This window comes from Rhynchophorus ferrugineus, unplaced genomic scaffold (assembly GCF_030347505.1).
Source record: "Rhynchophorus ferrugineus isolate W39M unplaced genomic scaffold, kcgeb_rfMv2 rfM3, whole genome shotgun sequence".
Taxonomy (NCBI): Eukaryota; Metazoa; Arthropoda; class Insecta; order Coleoptera; family Curculionidae; genus Rhynchophorus; species Rhynchophorus ferrugineus.
The window spans coordinates 37,935,055-37,952,606 of record NW_027472582.1 but is presented as its reverse complement, the minus strand read 5'-3'; the positions used below and the strand labels follow the sequence as shown (position 1 = coordinate 37,952,606).

General features: G+C 30.4%; 1 protein-coding gene across 2 annotated transcripts in view; it reads right to left on the bottom strand.

Annotated features, from left to right (window-relative positions):
* LOC143192554 (chymotrypsin-like protease CTRL-1) overlaps nt 1-17,552 on the bottom strand; it is a 49,759-nt gene that overhangs the window by 18,626 nt on the left and 13,581 nt on the right. For both annotated transcript variants that reach the window (XM_076397966.1, XM_076397967.1), the window contains exon 2: nt 2,324-2,748. In XM_076397966.1, coding sequence (XP_076254081.1) covers nt 2,324-2,575 — 252 coding nt within the window. In that variant the 5' untranslated portion in view covers nt 2,576-2,748. The remainder of the gene's footprint in view (nt 1-2,323; nt 2,749-17,552) is intronic.

Below are 17,552 nucleotides of genomic sequence, written 5' to 3'. Positions count from 1 at the left end.
CTAGAAAATGATTTATTATTATATTCAAATTTAACTGTGGTAGACATTGTTTTAAAAAATGTTTACAATCTTTTAATATCAGTGACTTTTGCAGCACAAATATGATATTTTCGGTATATTTGTTACCTCCTCCAATAATAAATAACTTAATAATGATTGCAAAATATATTATTGCATTAAGTAACACATGTTATATAGGTTAATAGTGATACTCACTATGTTTCGTTCAAAAATGAAGAGAGAATAAAATGGTTGTTGAAATTCTCGTCAATTAATTGATTTGATATAAAAATATATTACATAACTGATTTTTTAATATTAACATACTACATATTTTTCATTCACATTATTATAAATAAATATTTAATTTTTTTTATTTCTGAAACTGAAAATATGAAAAAATATTATTTCACCTGTTATGTTACTAAAATGATACTAACTAAAGAGCACTAACTAGAAGATTTTTTCGGCTTGATTTCTTCTAACAATTTATTCACAGTGAAATAGCTGTAATTAACCATCCATTTAAGCATAATTTATTCGAATAAAAAGTAAATAAAAAAATTAAAAAATACCATATAAAATAATATAAACCAATATACGTTATATATTTGTACTTTATCAAACATAGGGGACTATCAAACATGGGAAAATCAGTGATGGAAACCAAAATGATGTCAACATCTTCATCTGAATCATTATGAGTTGAGTTGTTTCAAAATTATATTTTCAGTTAATTCATGTACTAGCCATTTTCCATCCTTTTGGATATTTCCAACCGTATATAAATGTTTGCAAAGTATTCAATCATTCAGATGTTTAAAGGCTGTAGGGAGTTTGTTCTGGGCTTTAGTTTTTTTTGTTCTGGCCTAAAACCAGACGGTGGAATGCATGACACATAGCTGATCGCAAAGATGCCCTGGAGTGACAAGTTGGACAGGGTTATGCGAGACTGCCTCTGGGTTTACCAATACACTAAACCGAAACCGCCTAAGAGTTGATCCCTGTGGCTACTGCATTAAATTTCAGGATATGACACCCGCTAACCGGGCAGATGTTATTGGGCACGAAGACCCGACGTAAAAACAGATAACTAACTATAGATTTGTAAACTTGAGTTAACACACGACTGGATGCTGTCGTATGGGAGCAAAAGTTCTGACTGTAGCGACGGATGAGGTCGTTTCAGCCTGGAAAAGGGGAGGTTAGCGATGACGCGGTCTCGCTAACCTCCCAGCTAACCTGGTCTCTGGCTAATCTAAGTCGACCAGCTCGCATTCGCAGCTCGCAGTCAAACAAGCGCATTTTCAGAAGAACTTGGGCTGAGTTGTTGTTTGTGGAAGGATTTAGATATGAAGTGCTTGATTTCTGGAGTGTCAGTTTCCATGTGAATTTGATTATGCCTGACAATCCATGGAGCAACCTTTCTGGGTTGCTTTCTGGATTTGTGTGTGTGCAAGTGGAGACCTAGGTACGTTATCCAGCCATGGATTTGTTACGTTGTCGATTTTAAGCTGCGAGACGCGCAGTGCGTAACGCTTCTTATGGGAAAAGATGGTCTGGGTTTTCAGGGGGTTGATTTGCAACCTCCAGAATTTGAACCACTTGACCGCATGATCGAGCTGCTTCTGTAAAGGTTATTGAATGGTTACCTCAAGCCTGGAGGCCGTGAAGAATGCAGTGTCATCAGCGTAAAACGCGACGTCAATGTGCTCTTTTCCGGGCAGCCGTTATTCGCTTTCTGAAATAACTAATTAGTCTAATAACTTAGTCTAATAAGCCTTGTCAAGGTCTTTACTTGTTATTCACATCAGAATCATCACTTTTATATCATTGAAACCAAAACCAACAACTGCGATATGGGAGGCAGAATCACCATACATTTTAACATGCCTTTCATGGGCTTCGTAGATTTTCTCCAAATCAAACAACAAATGTAATGAATGTCGAAAATGTAATATTGAACGTTCTATGATTAGAGTCTGTATACATTGAATTGCTCAATAACACCAAATAGAAAACTGTTACTTTATGTTGTTATAGATTGATACTTCGAATTTTCACCAACAGATCAAAATATGATACATGCAAGCACTTAATTTTTATGAAAATTGTAAAAAATTGATCCATTTAAGGATTGGGAAGACGGAAAACAGTAATAGATGGCAACAAACAATGCTTTTAATAATAATAATTTATTTCGATTTAGTTTTAAATTAAAAAAATTAAATATTTTCTATTAAACGAATGCTACGAACTAATACCAATACCTAATAAACTTTAACACAATTAATATTTGTAATAAATAATGTTATGAGCTTACGTGTACGCTGTTTCCCAGGGAAAGTTCCACATCCAGCTGAATCCTAGAATTGCTGTACTCGAACGGGTTTATACGTATTAAACCAATCAATTCGCCGTTCCCATCAGTTTGGTACTGAAATATATTGGGACATGGGCTGTCCGTTGAGAAGGATCCTCCATCAATACTTCGGGAATATTTCACCGTGTGAAAACCGCAGAAGCTTTTATTCAACAACGACGTCAAAAGAAAAACCATCACAAGTATCGTCATATTCGTAATTGTTCCTATTTATTCTAACGAGTAAAAATAAAATAATAAATAACTATTTTCTACGAAAATATACACGCACTGTCTTGTCCTTTTTGATCACTTTCGAGTCTTTCGATGTGGCTGGCTGTCACAAAAACAATTTCTATAAAATTCCATTGAAATTATTTGCCAACCTGAAAACAAAAAAATATATGAGTAAGATATAGTAAATTTTAACCTAACAGATATTTAATACATCATGAATCATAATATAAATATACCAGTATGTTAAATAAATTTTGTCATTCTATAGAAAAATCCTGATTTTATGATGTGAAATACATTTTAGTATTCAATGTAACTTCATTGATATATTGAAACACTTGTTCCAATGATCTTTTAATGTATGAATATTATCCTAGAGTGATGAAAAATCTTACTTCCAATTCTGATTTGTTTTAGCCAGATGCGAAATGAAGCTAAATTACGCAAATAGGTTGGAAAAATATCGTACTTTAACTCGCTGAATTTAGCGAATTATATTGTGAAACGATAAAATTGTTAAACTGATCAAATTAAGGAGCTAAGAAGTTATTTTTTCTTCTGTAAACCATTTTTGTTCTCCAACTAGTCCAGCTTAAAATAATGATTTGATTTATTATTTTATCTGTACGTATGTTGGTCTCTAATTTTTATTATCATTAATAAATGATAAATAAGATTTAAAAAACTCTAATACAGTTAATGCAGGTTAGGTTAAAAAAAAGATACACTGTCATGCGACTCAATTCACAAAAAGTTGTTTTTAGGTTGGAAACTGATTTCCGGATTATAGCGGCATTTATTGACAACTATTTTTAACTAACTTTCATGGTTTGTTGAATAATTAAAATACACTTACGAACAGAAACTTTGAAGCTACTTAACACCATCACCAATCAAAAATTATTCACCTTGAATCATCATCACATCCGACCATAAAAACATCCTGTGTCCTAATGTACTGTACTTAAATAAAATTACCTGATTAGGGAAGTCCCAGTATCAGACTAACCGGAAGATATAATCTGTAATGACTGCGAAAGCTGGCTCCAATTCGGAAGTCGATAGAGCTTGAATTGTTTTTCTATTTTTATGTTATACATTTTCAATTAAAGTTTAGCAATTTAAGAAACTATATGCAAATGCGGGCAGGTTTCCGATTTTTAACCTTCTTTTAAGCTATTTTCATTAGCATAGTTAATATTCTGTTCTGATCTCATTCTATAAATACTGCTACATAACAGACCATTATTAACAGCAGTAATTATTGACATAAATCGATATATAAACGTAATTGCGGTATTTGTATTTATATTTTACACTGGTAGGTGATAGTGACATCAAATTATGATAAGATAAAACAAGTAAATTATTCGTAGATACATTTATTTCGGAAAGAAAAACTGTTAACACAATAATTGCTGTTTAATGTATGGCAGTTTTGTTCATTTGTCAAATAAAACACAAATTCAGAAGTTATGCTCACTCACTTTTACGACTATGTTAGGGTTTACGTCACAATCATCATCATCACAAATTATCCTCGAACTTATCGCAATTCGGTTTATGGCTTGATTCATCTCATTCCAAAGCTTCGTCAAATCATATCTATGGCCCCTATCAATCTAATACTACTGAATAAGTTTACAACCTATCATCACCAGGTACATTAATTTTCTTTTATGTCACGCAGTAGTTTTTCATCCTAACTATAACCCGCTGATCATTATATTTTTCCGAAATTATTGACAGGACAATCAGCCACCCCACAAAAGCAACTTTATTAATACCAATGGAAAAATATAAATGATTTGATAGTCATTGACACATATGCATGATTTATTATCGTTGGCAATGCAATGGCAAAGACTTAGGCAAAAAACACTAGATTGGGAAAATGTTTGGTGATTCCCTAATTTTACTAGGTCTTCCTCTAGCCTGCTACCATAGGCCTGCCTCTACTAAGCCTGTCTACTATTTCAATTTTCAATAAAACTATGACTTATGATTTTGGCCTAAGTCAGAAAAGTTTGCATTTTTGTACTTGGCGTAAGTTTGTTAAAAGTAAAAAAATAGATTTTTCATACGATAACATTTACAATGTTTTAGATGGTTCTTATAAGGTTGCAAATTTTAATTTACAGATACATTATTTATATACTGATATATTTTTATCACATATTTCGACAGCTCAACTTGCCGCCACTAAACGTTCCATCCTTGTCAGATATAATTAATATAAGCATTGCACACTCACTTATGGTGAGTCTGCATATACATTTTTATCAATCGTTATTGAATTTATGAACAAAAATAGTTAAATAAAATATAAAACTTAGTTCTAACTTACTTAAAATGGTCGAAATTTCATAATTTTACAGAAAAATTAAGCAAAAACTATATCAGCTATACTCTAATCATAATAGCTGATAAAATATATAGAGTATTTTTAAATTATCTCCCTATTTTATTACGTTAATAAATGAATTGAAAGATTAACATCTAAATGAGAAAAAGCCTTTATTGTACATTATTCTTCACCTAATTTAGAATAAAATAAAATAAGATTATTTAGGTATCTTCCAGTACCCAAAAAGAGCAATTAAATATAATTCTTGAGATATAAGATTGTGGTTATTATGTTTTTGCGGATACCAAGCTGTGGTCATCGACCACCAAACGTATAACGACTCCCAAGTCTGAGTTAACTAAATCTTAAAGCGTCAAGATCAAACCACAGACCAAGAAACCTGGGAATTTTCTCAACAGCTTCTTACAACAGAGATTCTTAAAATATTCATATATAATCATAAATAATCAAAAGGCTTAAAATAAATATCATTTAGTGACAAGAATTGTGCAGATGCACTCAATAGATCACATATGGTTTTTTCAAAACAAAATGTAGTTGCCTGCTTTTTTTTAGGAAAATCTCTACATATTATAAGATAATGTTAATGTTGATAATGTTATGATATCTTATTATCATTTACGTTATTTTTTGAATTAATTTTAACATATAAACTATATTGAGTCATTCTAATACATATTTTTATAGTACTGCATAGTAATTTAAACAACTTGCACATAGTGTCATAAAAGTTAATATTAAGAAATACTATTCGTGGTATATGATATGTAGCTTTTTTCAAGTCTTGGAATCTCTGTGAAACCTGAAAAGTTTGTTTTCCTGTCGATTTTATTTTTTTCTCAGTCATTTCCACTGCCAGAATTACATCATAAAAACACAAATAAAATATAAGAATCGACTAAATACAATATAATAATTTTGTAGAAAGTAAGTTCGAAATGTATGTAACATATTTATGACGTTTATTTGGATTTACGGTAAAACTACCTAATAAAAAATATATACTTCTCAGCGTATATTCTACCAAGAAAAAAAGATACTTAGTTTTAACAAATCTTATTATAAATATGATGATAGCAATTTATCTTGGTCATAACAGATCAGATAACAACAATTCATATATATTAACTGTGAATAAAAGCGTTTTTGTAAAACAAATGTCAGGCCATCAAGGTTAACGTGTCCAGTTTTTTAGTTTTGATTAGTATCAAATAATAATTCTGGATATCTAGACTAGAAATAATTTACAAACTTGGATAATAAGTTCCTATTAGATATGACACATATATAACTAATAATAGCCAAGTATGTATTTTAATAATTTTTTCATGTTTAAAGGGCATATGTTGAGAAAAACTGGTATAACATATACTTTAATCGAAACATTTCTCATGCATTTCATTTCATCGGTCTATTTTCGTACTTCTTCAACATTTCTAAACCGTTTGCAATCAACCAAGTCAATCCTTGCCACATACATTCGAGCTCCATCAAAAACTCAACTCATATTTTCCACTTATTTACTTAATTTATCTTTATATATATATATATATATATATATATATATATATATATATATATATATATATTTATACTATGTCGAGTTTCTGGCTATAACCTAAACTTAAAAACCGCTTCTAAAATATTGTACTGATTCAATTGAGACATAAACTTTAGAATAATAAATAATCCGTTTGAATTTTATTTTAGAGTATTACTAATATTATGTATTACTAATATTAAGTATTACTAATATTATATATGGATTACAGTAACAAGTCAATTAAGTCCCCGGCTGGGTACATAGATAGCGCTACTAGAATTAAATCCATATGTTTTTTAGTTAGCCCTAACCCTCAAAAGATGCGTGTATAAATTTGACAGTTGCTGAATTATTAGTTTGTGAATTATAGCATTTTGAGTGAAGCAACTTGTGTTATTGTGAAAAAAATGGATAAAAAGGAATTTCGCGTGTTGATAAAATATTGCTTTTTGAAGGAAAAAAATACAGTGGAAGCCAAAACTTGGCTTGATGCCAAGTTTCCGGAAACTGCCCCAGGAAAATCAACCATCATGGATTAGTATGCTAAGTTTAGACGTGGTGAAATAAGCATCGAAGATGGCGAACGCAGTGGAAGCCCAAAAGAGGTTGTCACGGATGAAAACCTTTCAAAAATCCACAAAATGATTTTGAATGACCGTAAATTGAAATTGAATGAAATAACAGACACTCTAAAGATATCAAATGAACGTGTACGTCATACCATTAACGAATATTTGGGTTTGATAAAGCTCTGTGCAAAGTGAGTGCCGCGCGAGCTCACTTTTGGCCAAACACAACGACGAGTTGATGATTCGAAGCAGTGTTTGAAGATGATCAAGCGTAATAAACCAGAGTTTTTGCGTCGATATGTGACAATAGATGAAACATGGCTCCACTCATTTCACTCCGAAGTCCAATCGACAATCATCCGAGTGGGCTGCACACGATGAACCCACTCCAAAGCGTGGGAAAACGCAACAGTCGGCTGGCAAGGTTATGGCGTCTGTATTTTGGGATGTGCATTAAATAATTTTCATTGGCTACCTTGAAAAAGAAGGAGCATCAACAGCGACTATTACATAGCGTTATTGGACCGTTTGAAGGTCGAAATCGCCGAAAACGGCTGCATTTGAAGAAAAAGAAAGTTCTGCTTCACCAAGACAATGCACCGTGTCACAAGTCAGTGAAAACGATGGCAAAAATCCATGAATTGGGCTTCGAATTGCTTCCTCATCCACCGTATTCTCCAGATCTCAAAAGAATGTTCGCTGGGAAGAAATTTTCGTCGAATGAAAAGGTGATCGCCAAAAGTGAGGCCTATTTTGAAGCAAAGGACAAATCGTACTACAAAAATGGTATGGAAAAGGAGATCGGTTGGAGGGTCGCTATAATTAGTGTATCACCCTGAAAGGAATTATGTTGGTTAAATAAACTAATTTTGCCAAAAAATGTGTTTTACTATGGTAGGCCGGGGACTTTTCTATTGACCTGTTGGGTAAGATAATAACGCCGAACTTGATGGATTGAAGGCCGGTGGCGAAATATTTTTTTAATAGCATGTATATGCGCTAATAGATTTGGCGAAAGGTACCGTCAGCATGGAAAAGGCGATAATTATTCCTATACTGAAAAAAGGCGACAGTAAACAGTGTAAGAACTATCAAGGTATAAGAATCCTATGAATTATAAGGAAGGTGTTTATGAAGATCATACTAATGAGACTTCAAAAGCTCGCTAGAACACAAACCAAGAAGAGCAAGATTTATATATTTATATATTGTCGCTTTGTTTTCAACTGTATTCACTTGTACTAACTTTCGGAAGCTTTAGTAGCTGAATATGCTCTCCTAAAGATGATTAAGCTTCTTCAGGAATCTTAATATTTTCTTAATTTTAAATGCGAAATGATTTGTTAAATTAATTTGAAATCCGAGCCGGTGTCTCCCAAGGAGATGTAGTCTCTTCAGTGCTTATTCATGGTGGATGTAATTATGCGAAAGTTTTAAAAACAGACTGATGGATCGCCTGCTATTGTAAATGTTAAAGAGATCCAATTAGAGCAAGTGCAGGAGCTATTTATCGCTTATCTTGGCAATCTTTCTGTATGGTTCCGAGACTTAAATACCGTCACTGTCTGAAATATATAAGATCGAGGCCTTTAAATTGCGATATTTAAGACTCGTTTCTCTATAAGATTGTTTTATAAATCGTTTAAGATGCGACAATCAGGAACACATAGTGATGAACATATTCAGAGACGCAGATTACATTGATCTGTCGATTGAAAAGTGAACGAAATCCTTACATACCACCATTTGGGTGAAAGATAGAGTAAACAGCTTCGAAGAAGGCATGAATCAGGGTCATAGAAAGCGATCTGAAAAATAGGCGATAAACACTGCCCGATACTAGAATGGTTAGAAAAACATCTTGGCACTTACGTTACATATAAAATAAATACTGTAGGTATGACTATTATTAATTTATTTAATTTATTGTCTATGTTGTGTCAACTAGATTGAGTGATTAACATATTAAAATAATCGTAATTCATTGGTGCACTAACTTATACAATATTATATTGTTTTCTTCAGATACTGTACTGTAATCAGTCAAGAAATCAAGAGAATTGCCAGGGGGCATGAGGAAAGACTTCATTCTCATGAGAATACTGAAATATTGCAGCTTTTGCATACCACCAGAACAGGACAAAGACTCAAAAGAATTAAACCACCTAATATTGTGTAGTGTTGTGTAGTGAGGTGCATATGATAAAAGTCCTCCTAATTATATACTTAGATTTAAGTTATCATAAAGACAAATTGTAGGTTTGACGGAAACGATTAGTAACAATGTAATAATTAAATAATAAAAAAATATTGTTTTGATAACAGAATAAAAATTTAATTAATTTAATTTAATTTCAGACAAATTTATTATTTACTTATAAATGATTAATCAAACAGTGCACGCTAATAAAAATATGGTTTTAGGTAATTAATGTAATATTACTTATTTATGATTATATATGTTAAATATGATTAAACAATTATGGTAATTTATAACGCATAATATGTAATAAGATATTTTACACATTAGTGACGAATATATTTATAGTATACGACTCATAATACACTCATGTTTTGGGAATCTATAAAAGCAGTTAGAGTTCCGGTTGCCTATTACGTTTTCTTCTACTTATGATTATTTTCTCAATGTAAACTACACTGTCGCTATTTAATTTTTGAAAATGCAGAGGTAGAGTTAGCGAACCATTATCCATTCATTATAGATAAGGTCACTATTAATATTATAGTTATAAAAAAAGGTAATGTCAATGTATTGTGTCATATATCTAAATTATGTATTATATCATATTTTATTTTTTAATGTTTAATATTTTAGATTAATTTAGCTCCAAATGATATTTGTCAATTTAATTATCATGAGAAATTAATATTTGCGGTATTAACAGTCGATAACAATTTGTTAATTGGTCAATTTATAGACCGCATTAGGACCTTCTATACTGATTAACAATAGTTTTGTTGTTTTCGAAGAGTGGCTTTGAAAAAGAAATTGAAACCGTAAATGGTTTTGAAATGATCGCTCTAATATTTTTAAAATCTTCATTTATATATTATACTAAACAGCAGTATGAGTTGTACGAGAGAATATTATTTGAGAGAAATATTTCTCGTAGAAAAGAAAAAGATAATGAGAAAAATAATTAAATCCATATTATACTTCAGAGAAATACGTTTTTTAAACTTTTCTTTTATAAAGTTATAGAGGACTCTCAGGAAATCTATCTAGATGACTGTAGAGAAAATATAATTTTGTGTTCATATTTTTTTTCTTTGTACAACATTTTCATGAATTGTCTCATCAAATCCAACTTCATATGGAAGTATTATTTCCTCTTTACTCAACGATAACTCATTAGCATAACATCAATTACTCATATTAGCAGTCGCCAAAATCTTAAAAGCCAGAGCCAATTTGATACCTTCATGGAGCCAGTTTAGTAGATCTGAGAGAGAATTTCATAATGGGGGAGCCTATTATTCAGTTAATGTGTGAGTCTAGTTAGTAGTACGTATGATACACACTATATAAAGTTCCCTTTAACAGTGCATATCTTTAATTACCTAGAAATATTAGACCTTCAAATTCTTAATAAAGAGAAATTATGTTTTATTTAGATATTGCAAAATTAAATAAATCGAGGACTTTAATTATGAAGGAATGGGAGATCTACATTTCAAGTGTTTGTTAGTTATTGGTTAACAATAGTGTATTTCTTATTGTGACTTTATTTCAAAAACGATATCAGAGAAAAACGTACTTAATTTGCATTAATGTAGTATTGAATTTAATTTGTTTGGTCCCTTTATTTCATCAATGAGCTCCAATAATTAAAAAATGATACGATCTACATTATTAGTATAATATAAAATATTTTTATATTTTTCATAAGAACTGTCTACATGCACTGCATAAGAAAGTCTATATATTGATCTTCATTATATTTTTAATTAGAAGTTTCGAAACGATGATCTAAATCAATTCTGACCTTGAACTTTTTTTTCGATGTTATCTTCAATATTTTTATATTCATATTATTGCGACTCGTCTTTAAATTTTCGTATTCGATTAGTCACTTTTGAATAATATATCCATATTTTATGAATGTATAAAAATATACTAGAATATTTATTCCGATATTGAATTCCTTTATTCCATTTTACTGCAAATCAAAAAGTCAGAGATTAATAAATTCTACGTTATGATTAAAAAATTATGCTTTAAAACCATGTTTTATCTACTGAGTGAATAATAATAAACTATTAATCGTTATTAATTTAATTAAGTTCACTATTTTGTTTCCTAGGTTTAGGAAGAGTAATGACGAATGTTTATTGTTTCAATATGAACTTTATCACTTCCGTAATACGTCAAACTACGTAATAAAATTGTTGAAAAGGTCACTCAATAATATGTACATTTTTATTTGTGATAAACATGCTATCGATAATTTTATTCCATTGAGACATTCCACACGCTGCATGCCGTATTGCATTAGAGATCAGTAGAGTCTGTGTGGCAGTTTCCTTTTTTCTTTTGCCTTGTTGACTCGAAAATAACGATTCGTTATATTCAAATTAATATACAAGTAGTTCGAATTATATTTGAATTGGCAAACTCAAGACCATTATTGAAAATTGTACACATTATTAGTGCTACTTCATTGTATATTATCACTTCTTTCTTTATCTATTTTTATTCTCATCTAGCAATATTTTCCTTTCAACTAAAGATAAACAACATCTTTATTTGAACTTTGACATATAGTTGTAAAAGTTCTCGATTGCAAATTTCTGAAAAGTAATATCGAAAAAAAAATGTTTCATTTAGCAAAATATTCGCAATATAATATTACGCGTTAGCCTTTTTCATTTGTTGTTACACTTGTTGCTAAAAATCACAGCTAAATATAAAACACAGTCCTGGATATTCGACGAATGTTTACAGACGGTAACATAACTAAAACAAAGAAAATGCATCGATTTCAAAAAGCAATGCAAAAATATTTTAGGGTAAAACTTAAGGCAGTAAGACCGCTGGAGGCTATTTCACTTCCGAGCCTGTGTTCGCTAAGGACATGCAGAGCAAGAGATGCAATATTGTGAAAAATAGTTAAAATGAAATGTTCAATATGATGCTACAAACTTATCTGATAAAAATGTTGGAGCATTGAGCATTCTTCACGATATAATCGCATTGCTGAGCCATGTCTTGAGAATTAACGAAGAAAATACCAAATTCTTGATAAGTGATGAACTGGTACTGTAAGTCTCAACAATATCCATTTAGAGCAAGTGAAGAAGCTCAAGTAGTTGGCTTCACAGGAAAAGAAAGTCGCCTCGATATATTTCGATATGTCGATATTTTAAAAAGTTTCCTTATAATGGACATTAAAAAATACAAATATTTCTTTTTAAATATATCGATTTTTTGCACCACCATTTTGAACATCCAAGAATATATCGATATTTAACAACATTATATTGAAAAGCAAATAAATTGATATATCGGCCAAAAAAATCGATATTTTTAATAAACCTTTAAAATTAAGTATTGGAATATTTTCCTTTGAACTACAGACGAACAAACATGTTGTTTACTTGAACATTGACATATAGTTTCAGAAGTTCTCGATTGCAAAATTCTGAAAATTAATATGGAAAGAAATGATATATTGTCTAAAAAAATCGATATTTTCAATAAACCTTTAAAATTAAGTATTGGAAGACGTCATACATCATTAAAATTAAATACTTTAATAAACATTTTTTTAGGCTTAAAATGTTTGTCTAATATACACTACAAATAAGTAAGTGAACTCCAATAAAACGAAATACGCCCAATCAAGGAATAAGGAATAGCAACAAATCAGTGACACAAAATATATACACACATTTTTTAGGCTCTATTTTTATTGGACCTGGTCGACACGCTGCCAGCTGTACCTCTTATACCGTAGATTATTCATTGTTTCTGTTGTACGTAAATTAACCACGGACGGGTAATTTTTAAAATCAAAATCTGGTAACGCTGTTCAGCGAAATTACTGTAGAGCAATATTAAACGGATGTAAAATCTATATGTTTTAAATTTGAAACGATTTTAAAACGAAGTGTGTTAAAAAAGTGAGTATGTTAAAACATTACCAATGTTAAATTTACATCAAAAATTAAAATGAATGTAGTTTCAGATTTTTAGTTCCTCATTCAGTTGGCGAGTTATTAGTTCGCACGTGAGACATAAGACAACGTAGAAGGCAGTGGATTAACGATAGCCATAGAAGGCAAATTAAAGATGAGCTATCTGCAATGGTGGGATTCCATATTTACATAAAATATATAAAATGATAGCTTGAAATAAATACATCTACTGACAACAAAAAAATTACAGCTATTGTTTTAAAGATCGAAGATTAGAACGATTAACGAAAGAATGATTCATTTTTATTTAAATATTTAGCCTGTGTATTTATTGTTTTTCAACATATACTAATATAAGATTATATAAATGAAGTAATGAAAATATGCAGCCATTAAAATGAAACAAACTACATAATTTAGAACACATAGGACACATAGAAGAAATTGTGAATGATTAACAGTAATTTTGTAAACTTTTTAAATCATTGATAAATATTAAATGGCATATGTAACTATATGACATTTTATTCTTTGATCCTTGTATCAGTTATTTTGATTAAAGTAAATAACTTTGTAGATCTAAGGTTTGAAAGATGACCTATTATGCAGATCTAAGTTCATTTAAATATTGTAAATACATTCCTTTAATATACACTTTTAAATAGTAAAAAATAAATTAGCAAATTGTTTTAATATACATGCTAATATCAAATATCAATTTCAAGTTTTACTCATATATTCACTGTTTTCATATACACCATGAATTACTTCATTTATTCTTCTTTATTTATGTTTATAACATACATCTGAAGAAAGATGGAATTATTTAAAAACTGATTCAGTTAATTTATAAAAGTTAAATTAAAATATATATATATATATATATATATATATATATATATATATATATATATATATATATATATATATATACTCGACAATTTTATTATTCCTATACTGATTTAACGATGCATATATTAATTTAAAAAATCACACCAGTCATCGATGATTATTAAAAAAGTATTGTTGGGAACTTCGAAAATTTAATATTAACCTGAGTCCAAATAATTTAAGTTCAAGTCAAATAAGGGGAACAATTTTGTTTGCTTTGAAGAACACTATAAGCCTTGAAGCGATATATTTGTCAATATGATAATAAACTTGACATGATGACAAGAATACACAAAGCAAAAAAATCTGAGTGTTTGTGTTGTATAAAAATGGCAGTGTCATTAATATAACATTAATTCATAAAAAAATTTAAACCTTATCCAATGAAAAAATTTATTACAACACTATAATTTACATATTTAAAGGAAAGAAAAATATAAAAATACTTTTAAATCCTAATATTTTTCAAAAATGATGAGTAATTTTTTACACTGTATAACATGTTGACATTTAAAATAATACATCAATTTATAAAATAATTAATTTTAATACCAAAGATTTGATTTTCTGGGTACTGATTATCATTTTATACAACATAAATTATTATAGAGTAGATGGTTATTGTTTATTATATTTTGTTTTATTTTTTAATGTTTAATATTTTTATGCTAATGTAAAAATAAATTACATATTAATTAATATTCTTGGTATTTATAACAAAAAAAAATTCTTAGAATGTTCAATTATAATAAGACATCTGATGCAGATAACAACGAGCACATGTAACATTATTAATCACAACACGTATTAAGTTTGACGAATAACGTACACTACGATTAAAGTCGAATCTGATTTTCCAGCAGTCAGAATATTATACATGATTGACTGAAACTTATGTTCATGTACGAAAATACTGCGTATAATATTCGTAACCAACCTCATGTTAAAGCCTCATTGACATGACAGGCTTCACGTTTCGGTATGTATTATTTCGTCGAAGTGTGAACAATTTTTTTCAGTGCATTACAAATTGTCTGTACATGCCCCGAGTTAATCGCATTTGCCAGCAATTTTACTTCTTTACTTAAATTTGAAGAAAAGGGAGCTGAAGGTCATCGAGTGCTATATAAGACTTATGGCAACCATACTCCACCGATCTTAACATGAGAATTGTTTGTGAATGGTTCCGGTGAATGGAGGGACCGGTTCACACACTTTGAACGTGGTGATTTTGTTACCGAAGACAGAGAGCATTTTGGACAGCTAAACAAATTTGAAGACGAGGGTTTGAAGGCAATACTTGATGACCATCTGTGCAAAACGGAAGAAGAATATACAGAATTGATTAACAGCACCAGGAATAATCAATTGCAATAAAAATCGCTTGAAGAATATGGAAATGATCAATGGTGTAAATTAACAAGAGACATTGAAAAGCTGTTTTAACGGCAAAATCGAAAAAGTTTTTGCATCGTATTGTTAGTGATGATAAAAAATACGAGCAAAGACACAATAATGTTATTCTTCAGCATAACAACGCTCAACCACATATTGCAAAACCGGTGAAAACATTAAAATGGGAAGTGTTATCGCACCCGCCGTATTCTCCAAGCCTTGCTCCTTCTGCTTACTACTTTTTCCAACATATGAGTTGTTACCTTTCTAAGCAACACTTAACTTCTTATAAGATGCTAAGAAATACGTCGATTCGTGGGTAACCACAAAAGATACATGATGGAATCGAGATTGAATCCGTAAACTGCCTGAAAGATGAGAAAATGTAGCGGCTATCGATTGACAATACTTTGAATAAAATATATTGTTTCGATTTTTCACAATAAAGCCTCAAATTAAAAAAAAACTTTAAAACTAATTTCTACGTCTAATAGTTAGACCTTATGTAACTGAAATGTATGAGTATCAAAACAAACGTTATATCAACTCAACATATATAACTTTATGCAAAATTGCTCTTTAGCTAAAAAAAAGCTGCAGCAATAATCTGTGCAAGCTAGTTTTTGCCACAAAATCCTATTTAAAATGCTGCTAAGAAAATCGCAGTTGAATGTGATATTGTACAATCATTAGTGACTAAGACCTCTTAAACACAAAGCTCTCTGATACCCAAATCTTTAGCTAACATATTGCTTATATGTGCTAATGAGATGCCTAACTCTTTTAAGAAATATTTCCAGCTAATGGAAACAAATAGGTAGACTTGATAAATGGGGTGGTGATATAGTTGACATGGCAGAAATATGTGGATTGAGAAAAAGTTTAAAGTATTGACAACTGAGAGATCGTCAGCATTGTAAATCATAACGGCATCCAATCAAAGCAAGTTCAAGTACCTGGGATTGGTAATACAGGAGAATAAAATGGCAATAGTTGCTCAATTAATAAGCCGAATCGGCCAGGCTCCAGCCTTTTGCTTATTTAATAAGTTGCGTTTGTGAATAGGGGAATTATTACAAGTACTTATTTTACCAAACTCTTCTAGCTTCTACAAATTCATTCGATTAAAATGCGACGATCAGAGCATAGTCGAGGAACACATCCAGAGACACAATTGCAATGGTTTTTACATATTTGTCGAATGAAAGGCGAACGAATTCCTCACAGACTCCTCTGATGAAATCAGCCTTTGAATAAAAAATGCAGCAAGCAGCTAAACAAACAACATCGTAATGACTAAGATCATAAGAGAAATAGGACACATTGTCCGAGGCCAGACTGGTTGCGACTGATCATTAATACTGCCGAGATTTGGAAACCTAGGGCACGAACAGCAGCACATTGGTTGAGAAGTAGCCACTCCCTTAAACACCAACTACGGATTGATAATGATAAAATACGGTGGATGGGGAAAGTAATTCCATTGAGCAACTCAAAAGTTTCTTTGGCAACTTTTGAAACATATGACTAAGTTTTAAAAATCAAAGAATCGTAAAGAATGTTTCGATATTTAGAAATAAACAGACATATTTTTCAATGTTAACATATAATAAATGTAAATATTAAAGTAAGTTAAAATTAACATAAATTTTAGATATGATGATGCAACAATTTAAGATAATATGATTAGTAAACCTTATTCCCAAAATAACTTCTAAAACAAAATTAATTATCAGTCAAGAACAAATAACGTTAAACTTGATATTTTCAAATCAATGTAAAAAGGTTGTTGTATTTGAAATTTGTATTGGTCTAAGTGGAGAAGAAGAAATCCGCTGCCGAATTCCATCATTGACTTTTTGAAACATATAGTGATGCTGCACAGTCATATCCCAGTTCTCGATTTTGATATAAACTATTTAAAATGGTGATTTTTATATTAATAACAAAAACAGACTGGAGCGCCAAAAAAAGACAACAAACTGAAAAACTTATTAAATGAAAACCCAGTTCAATTTCCAAAAAAAA